The sequence below is a fragment of the Camarhynchus parvulus genome, chromosome 7 (genome assembly GCF_901933205.1).
Source record: "Camarhynchus parvulus chromosome 7, STF_HiC, whole genome shotgun sequence".
Lineage (NCBI taxonomy): Eukaryota > Metazoa > Chordata > Aves > Passeriformes > Thraupidae > Camarhynchus > Camarhynchus parvulus.
In genome coordinates, this window is record NC_044577.1 from 11,098,431 (window position 1) to 11,117,592 (window position 19,162).

At 37.2% G+C, this 19,162-nt stretch overlaps 1 protein-coding gene across 1 annotated transcript; it reads right to left on the reverse strand.

Moving 5' to 3' along the window:
* Positions 1-879: 879 nt before the first annotated feature.
* Positions 880-6,451, reverse strand: KCTD18 (potassium channel tetramerization domain containing 18). The gene is given in 12 exon segments (XM_030952396.1): positions 880-1,171; positions 1,174-1,221; positions 1,224-1,322; positions 1,325-1,536; positions 2,234-2,336; positions 2,682-2,720; positions 2,723-2,775; positions 3,917-4,110; positions 5,010-5,022; positions 5,024-5,211; positions 5,213-5,220; positions 6,295-6,451. Coding segments are annotated over 12 exon segments (1,269 nt in total). The 3' UTR covers positions 880-1,016.
* Positions 6,452-19,162: the final 12,711 nt, after the last annotated feature.

A 19,162-nucleotide genomic window follows, 5' to 3' on the forward strand; every position in this document is an offset into this window, starting at 1 on the left:
ACTGATTTAAACAGCTAAAAGGGCTCTTGAAAATCAACAATCCAAACTTGCCTTTCCTCTGCTGATAGAAACATACAGCAGCTCTTTGTTTCAGTATCATTACTCAACATTTGCCCTGCTACAAGAATCTCTCCACCAGCCTGCATGGGGGGAAGGAGGGAGGCTTTTTCTTTAAACCACGGCACTTCAACCTCAACTTCTGTGCTTTGCTGCACACAAGTTGAGGTCTTGCCCTCCTGATCTGAAAGGACCTGCAGAAGGACATGGAAGGCCAGGTGTAACTCAGACCCTGCAGCCCCAGAAAAGCCATCCCCTAGCAGTGTGACACAAAATGCCACAGCTGCACCAGCCTTGCCCTAGTGGCAAATCACACCACAGTATTGTATGTGTCTGTAAATGGGTGTCTCTCCAGAGAGAGCAGCCTTTTTATTCCCACAGCACACTTCTTCCCTTCCTGTGTTTCTGAATTTTCACTCAGTGTACAAGCACAGGTGATCCCTTGCATTGCTAGTAAGAGCAAAATGGTGATTTACCCTCATCAGAAGTGCCAGTAAGTGCATTCAACTTCCCGTGTCTCTGCAGCATGCATATGTTGTACACTTGTGGCCAACTTCAGTCTAATAAAAGCTACTTACTTTTATCTGTTCTTCCCCCCATTTCAAGGTACAAATTGAGGCTCACTGTAGTTAAAGTTGATAAAGAGGTTTTTTATGTTGTGCAAGTACTCACTTTACAGTACGGCGCAACGAAATACAAATGGGAGTTACTGGAATGTTAAACTGCATGTGCTTAAGTGATTTTTTAATCCGTTTTTCTTCTTTCCTTACCAACATCTAAAAAATACCTAGAAATAAAGCAGAAAACACATTTCAATGCTCTTAAAACAATTTCTTCCTGTCCTTTTCATTATCTTTTTCATCACAATTTTCTACCTAATCTTGAATAAAGGATCACATTGAGATAATGACCTCTTCTTCAGCCATATAATGTAGAGCTGTCCAGTCTGTCAGACTGAGTCAAACATTACACCCTTTATCATTCTTAAGGGTAATACTTTCTGCTAATACAGCTGGTTCTTTCGTGTTTAGCACTGTAGGAATTTCAGCGCTGTCCTGTTCACTTGTTTTACTGGATGCAGAAGGTGGTGACTGAGATGGTGTCACAAGAAAAGCGGAGTCCTTTTCACCTTCACTGCACGGTTGTTCACAGGCTTCTTACTCCCTGCAGCTGGAATGGCATTTGGCTCAGTGGCCCATTGCCAGCACTCTGCCTTCCTCAGGGAGCCTGGGACTTACTGGGCACTGGTGTGCGTGTTGTGGAGTGGTTTGAGAAACTTCTTTGTGCAGCATCAGACTTTCACTATGGGGTCATATAAGAATTGCTGCAGAATGTGAAGCATTGCAAGCAGCTATCTTTAATGAAGATGAATTCTTGACTTTTATGTGGGTACTTATTGAGGGACCTGAGAATCTAATTGGCTGGAGACCTACTTTACATGGTAAACAGCTTTCTACTTCAGTACAGTCAATTAATCATCTGTAAAACAAAGAACTTCAATTTTAAAAAATGAACCATATATGTAAATTGTTATTTTTATAACATTATTACAAAACATACCAGCAACAGCCTTTCACAAATAGGTTTAAATGACAGTGTAAGAAGCATGAATTAGTGCTCCCAACAGTTCATCACTACAATCAGGGCTGCCTTTCTGTGACTAGAACCATCAATCTCTTCTGCCACTCTTAGATAAAACTGTAGCAGTGAAGTGGCTGTAGGCTGGCTCTGGTGACTGTGCTAGCAAAATGCTGCTTTTAGGTAATGTGTGGAGAATGGAGTATAATCACAAATATCACCATAAAACTGCAGAGAGGAAGTTCTAGAAATTCCTTGTAGAAGAATACATCTCACAGATGTGAAAATCAGTTAACCTTTTAAAGTTTTCACCTAAATTTCTGGTTTAGCAGTCCATTTAACTAATATTGCTCTCTAGTTTTTCAAGTTACTCCTTGCCAGAGGTTTCTCAGCAGCCTAAAAAAAACCCATAATTTTTCTCTAGCAAGTTCAGTTGTGCAATTAAGAACTCTATGAGGTTTTATAAAAATGTAAATTAAAAAAACCCAGAGAAATCTCAACATGCACAGATACTTAAGGAACCTGAAATTATAGGGGGGGGGGAAGATGGCACTGTATTTGTTAATTAATTTTATGCCACCTATGCAAATCAGCGTACCTTTTATAAACTGGAGGCATATGATGCAAACTCCCTCTCAGAGGGTGTTCTTCCAGAGTCCGACATTCAATCAGCTCCTGAGGCACTCTCCAGTAGCTAACACCTGCATTTCATAGCAGCATTGTACTGATGAGCTGAGAGAACTCAGCCATGCATATTTACACCTGACTAAATACATGAATACATGTATTTTATTATGCAGAATTTCAGCTCTCAACCTGCTGACATGAGCATTGCTGATAGCCAGCATGCTGCTTCATTCATGTCAATTTCTGTCCCCTCTCTGGAATATCCCATAAAACATCCTCTTCCCTCCAAAGAGCCACTACTATTTTACAATGTTATGAAAGTTTATGCAGAGGTTTTTATTATTCTTAGTTGGCAAATATTTTTTTCTTATTTTTATGTTAAAAAGCAGTAATACTGAAATAAAAAATTATTACTCTACCTCTCCCTTCCCAGGCATCGAAAGCATCCATCATCTTTTCAGCTCAACTACTGAGTAATAGCTCCAGATGTATTGGATGTTATTTCCAGCTTCTCTAGGAATATTATTTTAAAGGTAACAGTTATATGATTAGATAGCTAAGTCCTTAGAAATGTACCATTGGTGAAATATATCATTCTTTTTACTAAATCCTAACTGTAAGGACTTAGCAGTAAATGTTTTATAAAGCAGAAAGGAAAATGTTACTCTGATTTTTTTTTTAATTCAAATAAGAGGTTCTAATCCTCCTGTGAATGCCTATTGCTAAAATTGGATATTCATGAAAGGATAGATGTTCATAGAAGAATAATTACAGAATTAATTATGTAAAACCTATTTTTCTAGAATACACAGTAGGAGAACAGATACCTCATATGTTGCCAAATACCATTGGAATAAATATTAATGTTCCCAGCCTAAATTCAGGAAGATATGCATCCTAATTATGAAGATGATGAAGCATCAAGAGCTCTATCTTAATCAAAAGATGCACAGTGACACTTCTGATACTGCACTGTGAGAGTGACAAAGACCAACTGCTTCCAGTTGTAAGTACAGGTCTGCCAATAACTTCCAGTTACTGCCATGTTTAAATACATTAATAGTGTAGTACAGCTGTACACGTTCTTTAAAGAATTAAAGCCATTTCCTTTCATCTTTTGTTCTCAGTGTTCAGCTGTCTTAGAAGACTGCAGAAAAGAAGTGCATGAATCACAACCAACTTTGCAAATATTTCTGGAGGTTTTTCTGTATGGGGATTTATTAACTGTATTTAGTTTAAATATTAGATAATTAATTTTTAATTATAATTAATTATATATAATTATATATAGTTTAAATATATAATTAATTTTAAATTATAATTTATATATAATTTTATATATAATTAATTTTTCATTGTTGTTTTAATTATATTTTAAAAATATTAAGTCAAGCAGAATAAGAACTTACAGCAGCTGCATGCTAACCACCTTGTGTGTACTCTCTCAAATTCTTAACCTCCATGTTTAGTTTTTATCTTATTTGTTTAATGTGGCCATGCTATTATCCAGCTGCTTTGGGAGTTGGAAAGATTCCTTCCACAGATTTATAGTACAATAATGCTGCATTATGCTACATGTGATAATATTTAGGCATAGTTATAATATGTATTTTTTCTCACTTCATAGTGCTTTCATGTTTGACAGTCACCTTACCTTTTGTACATGCTTTTACCATGAATTTTCATTCCTAGTGCCTTACTAATTGCATCAGTCCCATCAGCTCCTGTGGCATACACACCAATAATTTTACTTTCACAGCTTGCTTCAGAAGTGTTGAGATACTGCAGCAGCCAAACTGTAGGCTTGGTGCAAACTAAATGTTAAGAATCACAGAAATCCAACAAAGCCTAGAAAAAACATAAAATATATAGAATATTTATAAGAATGCAGTATTTTTAGTTAAATAAGCTTTTATATTTAAGCTTTCTTAACTGTACCAGTGAGCTCTTTTAAGTAAATCAAGGATATAGTTTTTTCTAGAATAACATCTGCAGTTATTTCTTATCTGATGTTACCAGACAATGTTGTGAAACTAAGAGGTTCAGAAAGGCAATAGAAATAGTTAAAGGCAAGGTGGCTCCTTAACATGCAGAGAAACTGAAAGGCCTGGAATTGTTTTACACTTTTCAAAAAGAAATGAGTAAGGCAGAATGTGAAACACAGAGACAAATAACTTGCTAAGAGAACATAGATGACTGTCAGGAATAGCACAGCCAGAGCTGGTAGTATGAGTTAATTTCCTGCCAGTTAGTTAGAATTAGCTTTTAAGTTACAATACTCTAAAACCTTAGGATTTCAAATAATACACTAATTATCTTTTCTCCTTTCTCATTCTAAAGAAATGTCAAAGTACATTTTGTCTTACAAGTTTTAGGAATAATTTGTAAAACTGAAAAAGAAACCCATCCTAAGCAACTTGAAGGGATCAAATCTAACTTCAAGATTTGAAGCCATATAGGAAACTAAATTTCCTTCCTACTACACAAGTTCTACAGCAGACTTGCATGTACAACACTCACATTTCAACTGTTGCTGTATTGCAATGATGGTAAAAGCTGGTGTCCTTAATCATACTGACTGCATTATCAACTCTAGGATTTCTTAACCTAAAACTCTGAATTTACTCATGATTTAGTGTGATCACTAAGAAGTGCTAACTTGGACATTCTGTAGCTTTAGTGTTTGATGCTAAAGAATGGCATGAGTTGGAGAGTTCAGCATCAAAAATGTTAAGAAATGTCAGGACCTTTTTAAGCTCTATTGGACCTTGAAGAGTTTAATTCCATTTCATTAGCCAAATGATCAGACAGACTGTATGGATAAGGGATTCCAAAATAATCTGCTTCCTCCTACAGTGCAGTTCTAACTTTTTCATCTTCAGGAATCTGAACGTCTCCATGAAGATAATCCAAAAGGTACTTAAACAAATTTCCATCTCGATCAATTAAAACATGCTCCTGAAAATATTAAGTTATTTAAAATACTTTACCCAGTCATCAAGTACAGCCTTTTGTACAAAACTTCTGTGCTGGTTTTACTGAGGAGGAGTAAGCATACTGTCTTTACTCTTTTAAAATGGTATTTTGTTTTCCTAGAATATTTATTATTTGCAGATAAAATTCTTAGTGCAGTAAACATTTCTTTGGAGTTTCAGAGAAATCACTCTTTACTTACTGTTGCAGGGATCTGTTCAGTTTTGCTTTTGGACCATTTAAAAGGGTTAAAATCAGTATCAGTTCCAGTACACATCTAGTCAAACCTACCCTGAATATTGCTCAAGTTATACTGTGTTTGTTTCTTTTCTCTCCTTTGCCTGCAGGGCTCAAGGACCCCACAAAAACCAACCAAACCATACGGTCTGTACAAACAGGCTGTTCACTGCAACTGTGAAAGATGGTAGCAAGTCCTGCTGTGTTATGAAAACTCCTTATGTTAAACATTTTGGGTATTTTAAACAGTTTTATGTATGCAATAAGGAATTACTGTTCTTCATCCATTGTCTCTTTTAACTGGATCTACTTTGGCAGGATTTCTAAGTCACAAACAAGTGTGAAATTTGACCCATGAATAGTTTTATTCAAACTTTTATATCAAGCCATGGTGGTGAAAAATGCAATTTTTACTGTCTGAAACAAAGATCAGACCCAAATCTCTTTATGTAATGAACAGAGGGAATGAGATGCCTCTGGAGATTATAGGGGTTCACAGACAGACTCAAGATAAATGCCAAACACTCTGACAACTTCAGTTTTATCTATTTTTGTATTCTTACTGAAGAAGTACATTCCAAAGCCACAGTTTGGACAGGGACATGGCACTGTACAAATGTGTGTATTTGCAAGCACAAATAGACTTGTGGAATTCAGATGAACTACCTGTACATATAAAGTCATGCATGCAGAATTGTTTTACAATCTGGAATTAGAAGCCAACTGATGCTCAGCATAAGATGCATAAATATATATAAAAGCATGTATTTGCCAAAGAACTCCACCATCAGAATGTGGTCTTTAGAGCTTCAATGTATTTACCTGATTCATCCACTTTCAGAGGAAAGCGTCCACTAAACATGAACACCAGCAGGGAATCCTTAGAGTGGCACAGAGACTCGCGCCTGGCTGTGTATAAACAGCCTCGCACATCCAGTCATAGATTATCCTGGACATCTTCAACCTTGCCCTTTTCCATTGCATTTGCCAATGGCGATGTCATTGTGAGCTATTCAAACCTAAACCAAATACAAATAGAAATCAAACTAATGCCAGCTACAGACTTAACGTATCACATACAAGACCTAAGCAATAGCTCAGCTCTCGCACATCTGTAACAGGATCCTACTTTAAAAACAGTTCTGGAGATCTAGTGAAGTAAGTAGCCAAATATTCCGCACCTTTAGTGTAACAATCTATGGCGTTTTACTTTGCTAGGAAACACAAAGCTTACTCTTTCGAGACAAATGGGCAAGCAGAGTTACGTGGTGAGGATGTTCGACTAGAGCTCTGGAAGGACAACCTGGAAAATCCTGATCATAGTTCACAGCACTAAAAATGCAGTTCTTTTTGAACCAATGACACCGTGGCTTCTTTAAAATCCGATCTTTAATTAGGGCCGCTTTAACTTCCCGGGCCGCTCGCTCCCCCTCCCAGCCCCCGAGGCGCTGCTCCGCCCAGGAGCGGAAACCGCCGCGCGCCCTCGTCCCGGAGCAGCGGGGGCGGCTCCCAGGGCCCGGCCGGGCCGGCGCTCCGCGTTACCTGCGCGCCGCTGCTCCGCAAAATGGCAGCGGGCCGGGCCGGGCCGGGCCGGGACGGCAGAGGGGCAGCCGGTGTGGCCCGGCCGCGCCACCCCCTCCCTGGAGTCCCTGCCTCGGGCCAGCCCGAGGCTGCCGCTGCTCCCGGCGCTGCCGGCAGGGGCTCCCTCAGGCGCCCTCCCGAGTGTGGCTGACCCGCCTGCAGTCGGCTGCTCTGTAAGGCGCAAACCGTGCTTAATTTTTCTTTTTTTTTTTTTATTATAAGTACGGGTTTACTCAGAGGGGGTTTGATTCTATTGCTGTTTCTATAGTCTCCATAGTAAGAATCTTAGAATGGTTTGGCTTGGAAGGGGACCTTGAAGATCATCTACTTCCAGCGATATCCCACCTTGAATACGGGTGGGGCATCCGCAGCTTCCCTGGGCTACCTGTTCCAGTGCCTCACCACCCTCACAGAAAAGAATTTTTTTTCCCCTAATAGCTAATATAAACTTGTTCTCTTTCAATTTGAGCGCGTTTCCTCTTGTCCTGGCACTACATGCTCATATAAATACTATTGTTCATCTTTCCTGTAAATTCCTTGAAGGTACTAGAAGGCTGCAGTTAGGTCACCCCAAAGCCTTTTCTTCCCCAGACTGAACAAACGCAATTCTCTCGCCTTTCCTCAAAAGAGAAGTGCTCCATTTCTCTCATCTCTTGGTGGCCTCCTCTGGACTCACTCCACCAGGTCCCTGTCCCTCCTGTGCTGGCCCCAGAGCTGATGCAGGGTTCCTGGTGGGATCTCAGAGCAGAGGGACAGAATCCCCTGCCTTGCCCTGCTGCCCACGGGGCTCTGGATGCAGCCCAGGGCACGTTTGGCTTTCTGGGCTGGGAGTGCCCATGGCTGGGTCATGGCCAGCCTCTCCTCCACCAGCTGCCCCCAAGCCCTTCTCAGCAGGGCAGCTCTCGGTCTGACAGCAGCTTGAGCTGACTCCTGACATGGTGCTGCTGGGTTGATGGCAGAGGATCTTGAAGGTCTCTTCCAACCTTGATGATTCTGTGATTCAGTAATGCAGGCAAGATGCATCACCCTCATACAGTCATTTTAAAAAGACATTCAGAAAGTGTCCTGTTAAATTCCTTGTCTGAAATATAGTTGTGTGGTCATCAAAATGCATGCAATAAACAATAAAAAGGTGAAAATAGGTTCTTACACTTTTGTCTCAGCCTCATTACACAAAGTTTATATACATGAAAAATATTTCTAAAATGCAGCTAATTTTTTTTTTTTAATTGCAACATTATGTCTAGTTCCCATTTAATTCTCTTTTATTTGCTTACAAAATTTTTTTTTTTGGCCCAATCATACAGTAAGAAACTATTCTTTTGAATACAACTGCCAAGTAACTAGGAGTGCAAAAAACAGCGCCAAACTCTGGATTTGTGCAGACTTTCTGGAAGGTATGAGCTGTTATATGTTTAGAATATATAATATATATAAAATATATAATATTTTATATATTATATTTACTATATAATGAGATAACTAAATCCCAGATATTAACAATGTACTTTTATTGCTATCTGAAGTGCAGTAAAAATCCACTTACTTAACTGTACACTGCACATATAAGAAATGTGCCTACATTGTATTTAAACAGTTTACTCAGTTATATTTGCAATTCCTATTGATTTCCATCTTGTATCACCCTAATTTTTTACTCCTAATTTCCTTTTTGAGGTGTTTTGTCACCAATTAAAGGTATTTAAAACTTCAACTACAGGCTCACTTGCAAGACAGTCAGACCAAATGATATGTAACACACAGCAACTACAGTTCCAGCTGTGTCACTTGCTTTATTCTGGTCTGTTACTACATTTTTATTTTTGAGATTACCTAAATATTCTTGGACTACTGTGTTTTCAGTTAGTATTTAGGACCATAAACTTTCAATTCAGACTTCCCTTCAGTCAGATGAAGAGGAAAGAGGCAAATAAATCATATAAATCATCATCTGGTCCTAGTACGGGGATAATCAATTCTTTTTGAAATTGTGTAACTCTGAATGATCACTTACTACTTAAAACTCACTTCTTTTAATCTTAATGCAGATTTGCATTCAAATGGCAGTTCAGGCTATTTCGTAAAGCCATAAAATAAACACATTTCATTTTTCTTGGCATCTAATCATGCTCCAATTGCAGCAAAGAGAGAGAAGGGCATGCCTAGCACCAAGGCTCTCCTGGACAGTTCTTGACCAAGAGTGTATCTAGAAGCCAGGTTTATTTATCAATGCAATAGGTCTTAGACCTCAGATTTAGCCATGTGAATTATCATTACCATTCAGGCTTAGTACAGCATTTACTTGGCATAGAAGTGTGCAGCATAACCAGCTCCCACAAGCAAAGTGCCTTTTGAGCCATGTGTTTTGGGAAATGAACACAGGGATGTTTTTGTTTTGGTGTTTGCTAGTTTCCCAAGGAAGCTAGGTTTACATACTCATCCTCTATATATTTGTGTTTCACTTCACCAATTTCAGTCAAATTTGATGGCGGGGAAGAGGCATTAAGAAATGGATTTTTCATTAAGCTTGTGCAAGAAGTGGTGTGATTAGAGGAAGATAGGTTCTTAATACTATCATTTCAGGAAAAGCTGTATCATGAGCTCAAGTCTTGTTGGACATAAGAAAATCCAGAAAGAGAGAAGCTGTTCTACATAATCTACTCACCAGAAGTGCTTTGGTCATAGCTCACACTGTATTAGGCACTACAGGATTAATTCCTCAACCAAGATTCTTCTCAGACATAAATATGTATGTATCCAGTAAAATACAAGTTCAGTTCCCACATGATTAGAGCTTTCATACGAGTCTGCGTGTCTTTCCCTCACTACTTTTCATTTCTATTCAGTTCAAAGACCAGTCATAGGATCCCAAGTGACTGAAACTCATAATTCTGCTCTTAATATACATTTAAGATATATAGGCTGTGAAACTTGGCAGTGCTTTAAGTTCTTCCCTACTTTGAGTAGCTGGCAATTAACTGGAGATTTGTACATGTGAAGTGTTCCAGCGTGGGAGTTCCTCAGTGAAGTGTAAAGGAAAGTATGACCATGGGTGGAAATGCAATACTTCACATTTTATTTTAAATTAATTGCCCACAGTAGTGACATTAACACTAAATGGAAGCAAATTGGTGATTGCCTCTTCAAGACTTGAGACCGTTGTGGAATTGGAGGAAATGAAAACTCATTGTTAGATCTGGAGGAAAACACTGCCTTGTGGAAAGGAGGAGGAGGTAAGTTCTATTAGATTGGTTTTCTGTTTCTAAAGTTATGTAAGGTTATTTGCTCTTTTATTTGGCCAGAGTTTTATAGTGGCTACAGTCACTTCCAAGTTTCCTTGTAAGGGAAAACATACCAAAGGTATATGAGGTGTGCTGGATCAAAGCTGTATTTTAAGGGTTTTGCACCTTCAGGGCCACACTGAGAAACTCTGTCATACATCATTCACTAAAAAAGGTAGAAGTGAGGGCCTCTCTAGATGCTGTTTAGAGCAGATTATGAAAATTGTAAGTTCATGAAGATCCATTTTCACATAATGCTACTTATATTCAGTGTGTGATTCCTTTGACTTACTTTATAGAATATTGTAATGTGGACACACAGCAAGGTAAGGTTTTTGTGATGATTACTGCATTACAGAAGCTGATGCTTTTTATTTCAACCTTCTGAATCTCTGTAAATCTCAAAAAAAAAAAAAACATTAATTCAGCTTACTCTAAAATTACCAGTTCCTGGATCAAATTTAGCAATTAATGTCCACCTGAGCTAATGGTAGAACTGGGCACAAGTAGCCAGTAAAAGAGAATGTATGTGAAGAGAGTGTTAAAAGGCTTTTGGACTTAAAAGAGGTTTTGGAGAAAAGCATTTAATTAGACTGAAGTACTTCATGCAGTTCACAGTCCTGATATTACCTGAACCACATTAAAACTGGGCTTGCTCAGATTCTGTTGTCAGAGACTTCCTGCCCTTCCAAGTCTGTAGGTATGCAGGCAGCATATAATCTGCTAGGCTGTGAATTTATCACAGCTCTCTTCCTAACTACCCTGATGTCTGTCTATACATTGTTATTCCATGTATTACTAATGGCTCAAAATCAGCCAGAAAGAAATTTAACTTGCCACTGAGAAGGAATTACATGTTTTTCTCCCTTAAACTTAAAGGAAGTCTTGGAACTGAAAGCCAAACATCTCAAACTCTGGCGTATCTGGAGTTTTCTACTCCCTTCCTCACAGTACACTGAGATTGATGCTAAGCATTCATATCCTTAATGTCTATTTTTTAAAATTTAATTGTATGTTATTAATGGTTGGTATTGAAAATGGTTTTCAAAGATACGTAGCTGGGAAGTTACAAATACCCAACTCCCTTTTTAAACCACTCAGAGATGTCACTAAAGAGCCGGAACCGTGGATTAGCGGTTAATGATGGCTATTTTACCACTTCTGAAACGTCCTTGGCCGAAGGAGAAAGCCGAGCTGAGCTCTTTTACCGCGGCACATTCCGCACCGGGCGAGCCCCGCACCGCCGGCCGCTCCCGGCTCCGGGAGCCCCGCCCGGCCCGGCCCCGCACGCGCCGGCCCAACGGCGCCGCCTCGCGGCGGCCCCTGGCGCGAGCGCGGCTGTTGGCCCTGAGGGCCCTGAAGGCTCCGAGGGCTCCGGGGACGGGCGGGGCCTCTCCGGGGCGCGACCCCGCCCTCACGCACCTCCGCCGGCACGACGGTCTCTGCTTCTCCCTCTCGGTCGCTTTGGGGTTAGCTTTGCACCGTTTGAAGTGCGGTTCATTTAAATGCGTCAGTTTTAAATCTGTCTGAAAAAGCACAAGCCTGTCTGGTCGTAATGTGAAACGGTAGAACCTGGGGCTTTTCCCCTTTTGTATGTAAACTCGGATAGTTATCGTGAGAGAATAGACAAGCTAAAAAATCTATAATCTTTTCAGGTTTCAAGGTTTACTAGTTAAGTATTGTGTTTCTCTCTGTTAATGTCTCATTGTGTTAATTCATTAATCTGCTTTAATTAACTGAACAAAGGTGAAGACTGAAGCAATTCTTTCAACTTCAGACTCAGAAATCCTCTCAAGACGTAATAAACTCAGTTTCGAAAAGTGTCAGAAAGACCATTTATTTATTTGGACATTCCCCTTGATGGTGTTCAGATTCATGTTGAGGATGGATAAAGGTGCAACTGCTAAATCGTCGTCTGCTGTGTTCACCTCAAATGCTGCTAAAGGATGGATGAAGAAGAGGGATGGAGCATTACAAGCTGCAAAATGGAATGCTTCTTTAGCTTCTAAAATCAAAACTAAATTAATAAGTAAGTCCTGTTAAAATAAAACGGAAGCTGTATACTGTACTTAGAATGTATGTATGGCTTCAAAAGGAATAGTAATTGTATTTTACGTGATCAGCTGAAATTCTGCCCGTTACAACCATTCTGTAACAGATAAGTATAGGTAGGTTTTCATAAAGACAGTGGAAATATATATTTTTAATATAAAGCTTTTTTCTTTATGTTGTCAAAACTCACATTTATTATGCGAATGTTTGAACATTTTAATTTGTAAAATTAATAATTTTTAAAATATTATTAAACATTTTTATGCCTGTGAAATTATCCGTTTTTAAATGTTTTCTTCTTAAAATAACCTTATTTTTAAAAATCCAAACTAGAGCAGAATCTATGCATGAAATAAACTTGAAACAGACAGAGTAGTCATCAGAATGACAGCTACATAAACTGTTTTATATTGGAAAGTGTTAGGCTTTGCTGCTGTAGCACCAGAACCTACAGATAAAAATGTTGTCATATATGATAGTTCACAAAGAGAGGGCCTGGAATTGAAGCTGTTGAAAATAATATTACTTTGTCTCCTTTAGATAACTCATCTATGTTTAAAGTATCTTTACAACAAAATAACAAAGCATTGGCTGTGGCTTTGAGTGTTGAAAAAGAAAATTCTCGCAAACTAAAGAATGAGAAGATTTTTCTTCAGAAGGAAGTAGAAAAACTGCAGCTTCATAACATCTCGCTTCGTCAAAAACTAACCTGTTTGGTATGCTGCAAATATTGTTATTTAAACTTAGAGCAGCTAAACTAAGCTTTCTTTGAAACCTAATATTATTTCTTAAAGTGGTGGCTTAAAATACATGTCTCAGATTTGTGAAGTTGTATCACCTGACAGTATAATATTTACATTTAATTTTTCTTTTGTATCTTTTTTTGAACTATTTTTTCTATCGGTGTGTATATCTATAGCTATTTTAGTCCCAGGTTCACCTTTATATTTATAGGTATTGAGACGAGTTTGTGCTCAATTAAGTAAAAAAAAATCGCAGCATAGATTCACCTTTTATATCTTGTCTCTTCTTGCCACTTAAAATATATTTTTTCTCTTATATGCAGAATAAAACTCTTATTGGAATAGATGCATTTTTGAATGAAAACCTCCTAACTGCAATAGAAATAAGCAGTCCTTCTGAGGTAAGATATATTTTCAACTTTGCTGTATTGAACTTATCTTCCAGGGTAAGATTTTCAAAGCATCAAATTGAGTGCAATGTTGAAATACTAATTGTGTTGTAAAACATTTACCCCAATTCCTTAAAACTTGGGATTGAACCAGTATATTACAATAGATTTAATTTTACTGTACTAAAAATTTAGGGTTTAATCTGGTTTCCAAAGTATCTAAAAGTTAAGTATCAGTTAGCCTGAAAGAAGAATCATGTGGTTACAAAAAAAGAGGTTTGCCCTTCAGTATGTAGTGAGCAAGCTACCTGCCTTCCTTGCATAGTGCTGCAATGAATATCTTACATCTGGAAACTTAACCAGAAAACATAGTCCATGTTAGTCCTTGTATCACGGAAAAAATACAATTAATTTTAAAAAAGGAAAATACTGTGTTGTCTGTTCTCAACTTGCATAGTGTTGCTCTGGGCTTCTATATATATAATGTAGTTTGTATGAGTTATAGCTACATTCAGAAAGTCTGTACATCCCTTTGGGATAAAAGTAGGTTATATATTTTGATGAATTTTGTAACAAAATATTTCACTTTAAAATTATTGCATGTGTTTGATTATCATGTGTCTTCCATCAGTGCATGTATCCTTTTCCCATTCATTTTGTAGTTTTTTTTTCCCTGTGGATATTTCCAATACTTAAAACACAAGAGAATATTTAACTATTTGTATTTCCTGCTGTTCTTCTTTTGAAAGGATCTCCAGAGTTCTTTTCCGCTGTCAGCTGGCCCAAGCAGCCCTACTGGTGACAAGCTCAGGAGTGCATGTCGGTCAGCTCGGTAGGTGCTTGTGTGAAATGCCAGAGGTGCTCAGTGTCTGTGGCTTTCTCTTACAGCTGATCTTTGCACCTTGTCCTAGGTAGTTTTGAGGTAATGAGAAACCATTTCCTGTTTAATCCAGAAATGACCTGTTTGCAGCTCAGAATTTAGAGAGAGACCAGTAGACAGAACTTGTGTTTGAGTAACTCACTGCTTGTATCATGTGATCTCACCAGCCCAAAGCAGGATTCGCTGTCATCAAAAATACGTTTGCCCCAAGACAGAACCCAATATCATACTTGAGTTCTTGTTTTCAGCTATTATACATTATTATAGGGAACATTTTGAACAATTGAATGTCATGATGGAAAATGTAATAAAAATCTTCCCAGTAAAATTTTCTCTTTTCAGATCTGTAGAATTGCCAGCAAAGCTTCCTTTCATTGCAACAGCTAATGCAAAGCAGCAAGGTGGTTCTTCTCTGGGTGAAGCATCAAATTCTTACAAGTGTACCACTAATTTGACAGAGGAAGTGCATTCAGATCAAGTCAAGTTTGCATCGCTCTTATCTCCTGGTACAAATAATCAGAAGTTCATTGAAACAGAACCAATGGTTGACAAGAATAGATTTTTGAAAGGTATGATATATTTCTGTGTGATTTATTTTTCATGCTCTCTGAGAATTAGTATTTAATAATTCATTGCTCAATGTGCAATACAGACAATGTAGTAAGATTCATAAACTATAATAAACTAGTGAAAAATAAATGTCATCCATAAGTATAGATGTCCTGATAATAATTTATAAAATAATATTCGTTGAAATTACATAGCTAAGATAACCAAATAATAGCTCAAGTAGTAATAAAAAAAATAGTTCTATTTATGTCCAATTTCAAAAGTCCAACTTCAGTGAATTATGAAATTAGCTTCAGTTTACTGAATTTTTAAGGACCAACCATGGAATGTGTGTATTCAGTTTAAAAATAAAAAGTATAATTTTCCATACTTCTGGTTCAGCCTTCAGTAGTTTCATGCAGGTAACTACACCCAATTCTTCCTTTCCCCAAGCTGCTGAAATTTTTCTCTTTGCAGAAAATCAACTGTGTGCAGAATTAAGTTGCAATAGTGCCTTCCTAACTCATGTACAAAATACACAATTCTTAGAACAGTCTGAGGAGCCTACAGAGCATGGTAGTTTATTGCCATCCTATGAAAATGTGACTGAAAGAAAGAAAAATGCAGTACTTTGTAAGTCAAAAGCTCAATCTAATATAAGGGATTTTGATAAAAAATGTAGGCCATTGAATCTGCCTCATCATACCATCAACAATAGCAGCAATGCCAATGATAGGAATTTGCAGGAAGGTTCAAGTGACTTGTCTTGCCTTATTCTTTCACCTCTTAAATTTAACAGTGAAAGTAAGAGAGATTTTAACAAGCTGCTTTTTACTGACAAGATGAAGCCTGAAGAAACTATCTATGATACTGATATGGAGTTGACTGCCAGTGATGCAAGTGAACTACTCACAGTTACAGCAAAAGGCAATTATAAATTGCACCAAAATAAAATTAATAATGCCAATTCTGACAAAATATTACCAAATTTCAGAAAAGTAAAATATTCTAAGAAGGATAAAGAAAAAATTAAAAGCAAGACTGAAGTTTATTCAAATTTGCATGCAAAAGAAAGGCTCTCTAAGTCTGAGAATAGTGAAACTTCAGTAACTACTGACTCAGAAACTCAGCTATTCCAGAATCAGACAGAACAGCTACCTACAGGAAATTCTGTAGAGCAACAGAATAGAACAAGTAAAGCTAAGGATTCCAGGAAGACATACCAGGGTAATGTAATGAATCCAAGAAAACAAGAGACAAATAAAGGAACATTCTCAGAAATTATTGGAGAAGTGGAAAGCGGAATACAAAAAACAGACTCATGCTCAACTGTTAACAAGATCCCACCAGAAGTTTATTGTGCTGAAAATTTACCATTCCAAGATAACATTTCTGATGTATTGGCTTTACAGGAAGGCTTGCTGAATACAAATGAGAAAGATAACAAACCAACAATAAAGAGGAAGACTTCTCAAAACCTTTCCAAAGCAAATGCAGAAAAATCCTGTAGAGAGGAAAATGGCCAGTATGGAGAATGTATTTCAAAAAAATCTCAAACAGAGATAAACCAATGTGACAGCAGCAAGAGAAAACAAGACCAGAAGAATATTATACAGCACAAAAACAACAGAAAAAGTAGTCACAGACAAGGTAAAGAAGCTGAAAATGACAGCCCTCATAAAGTTAGTCAGAAAGTAGACCAAAAGAGCAGCCATTTTTCACCAGGCAGATTGAAGCGTACATTGGCAAAGGCCAGCCGGAATGCATATGTGATACCAAAGGAAAATCTTATACGGTTCTCAGTTTGTAAAAATGAAGAATTAAAACATAAGGATTCATTGCTTGCAGAGGCTGGAAAGAAGGCAACTGTGCCTCAGCAAATGCAAGTAGCTTTAGTTACTCAGAATGATGTAGCTCTGAATACACCACAAGCTAAAGAACAGGTTGATGATGATGCTAACAGGTTAAAGAAGGTAGATTCCTCAGCAGTGGCAAGTAAAACCTCCCACATAAGTAATGTTCCTGATAAGCATGTAAAGCAGAAACAGAGGTTGAGTTCTGATATTACTGAGACCAGACCAGAAAAAAGTTATTTCAGGCATATTTCTCAGGGGGGTCAGAATATTTTGGATGACCAGGAAGTCCCTCATGAAATGAATTCCTTTGTGAGTAAGTTGAAGCCTGTGATTGAAGTTGAATGCTGTAAGAATATGCATTTTATGGCAGATAGCTCTTCCCAGGAAGGTCTTCCTGATATGGATCTCCCAGCTCTTGATAACCACAATGCTTCCATCAACTTCTCTATACTGAAAAGCTCTGAAATCCACAGGCAAAATGATCGTAATGAAGCACTGGATGCTGAAAAGACAGAACAAAATATGGATCATGTTTCTAAACAGAGTAACAAAAATACTCTGACACCTTGTCATGGTAAGTGTTTGGGCTAGAAAAAGCAAGGCATTTTGAATTAGGTAGTGCCTGAAATAGTGATAACATGTCTTCTCTTAATTCTGTCCTCTCATTGCTTGTTAAGAGCAAATAAAATAGGAGTGGAAAAGGGTAAGAATGAAAATCACCAAAATCTTCTATATAATGTATCAGTTACAATATCTTTTTAAATTGTGGTGACTAATATCCTTGTTACTTTTCAATATATCCCAAGATGATACTTGGTAGGGCAGATATAAGTAATCTACATTCTTGAGAAGCAATTTTAATTAAAGTATGTATTCCTTTTCTTAAGAATTCCATTACATTCAAAAAGTTGGGGATTGAAAGATAAAATAGCTTGAGCTTTTATCCAAGAGAAACAAGACAGGACTCCACTGTTCCCTTATTAAATGGCAGATATATCTGGACTTAAAATTTCATTTTTGTTTCTTTAGAAACACTGCAACTCAACAGGAATTCCTGTATCTAAAAGTATGTTGAGTAGGTTTTTCAATAACCTGCCCATGTGCCAACTTAGATGTGACAATCTCTTTTTAAAGTAAGATACATTAACACCATAAAAAAACTTTAATGTAGTCTGGAAGGTTTAAATTCTTCTATTATAAATGCAATTATTAAAATGCAATGTAATGGAGTTAATACAATGGAGTTGTGGTGAGTATCTTTAGTGTAGGAGCAGTAATCAAGGTGGCTGAATTAAGAAACATATATCAAAAATAATTACCAATTGAAGTTTACATAATGATTCACAAAATATTTAAAATTAAGCATGTAAACTGCTGTATTTACAGGGAGAAAAGCTTTCCAAGAACTGACAAATACTAGTATACAATTTCACACTTCTGTAACTAAATCCCCCCAAACTTTGGAGGACTCAGCAGCACCACTGAGACGAGGCAGACCCACTGTTTGCTACAAGGAACCCAGTCTTCAGAGGTAGGTACACATAAATTGGGGCTTTTGTTCTTGTCTTTTGTGTGCATAACTACCCCCAGAAAACATTGGTTATTAAACCCCTGAATAAACAGTGGAGCTCTCACAAATCTCTTTTGCAAAGATACTTCAGTGTTGATATAAGGCTTCTCCAGTTAGTGTGGCAGAATTTCCAAGTGCTAAAGTAAGACAAGGATAGTATTCAAATTCTAAAATATAGTTTGGGCTAATAGAAAATAATAGTGAATCCTAATGTTTATCATGATATAAACCCCTTTAGAGATGAATAATTATGAATGTTATGCTTAAAGGTAAATTATACCATAATAATGTCCTTGTAATCTCATCAAATGGAAAGGAAATTTATGTACTAATATATATAATGTAATATAGTATATATATAATAAATATAATTTATGTACTAATATATAATTCAGTAGTTTTAATTTAACTAGCTGTATGTAATATAAAAAATCATTTTAGATATATTAATTTGATAGTTGGTTATATTGGATATATTATTTTATAATTAATTTGCCTCTTATTATTCTTAGTAAATTTAGTGGCACAGGATTTTATAGCTTATTAAAAGACAAGACATAAATTGTGAAATAACTTCTGAAATTTAAAAGGGGATTTGAAACCCAAACTTCCATTAAGAAAACTAGTATATTTGCCCTTACATAAATAGATCTAAATATAAACGGACCTTTAGGTTCACTACTTCTGAAAATATTCTGCGGGATTTTTGCCAGAAAGTTGTTGAGGTTTTTCTGTTTGGTTTGGATTTTTTTGAAGTATAATATTAATTTAAGGAACAGTTCCACTGTG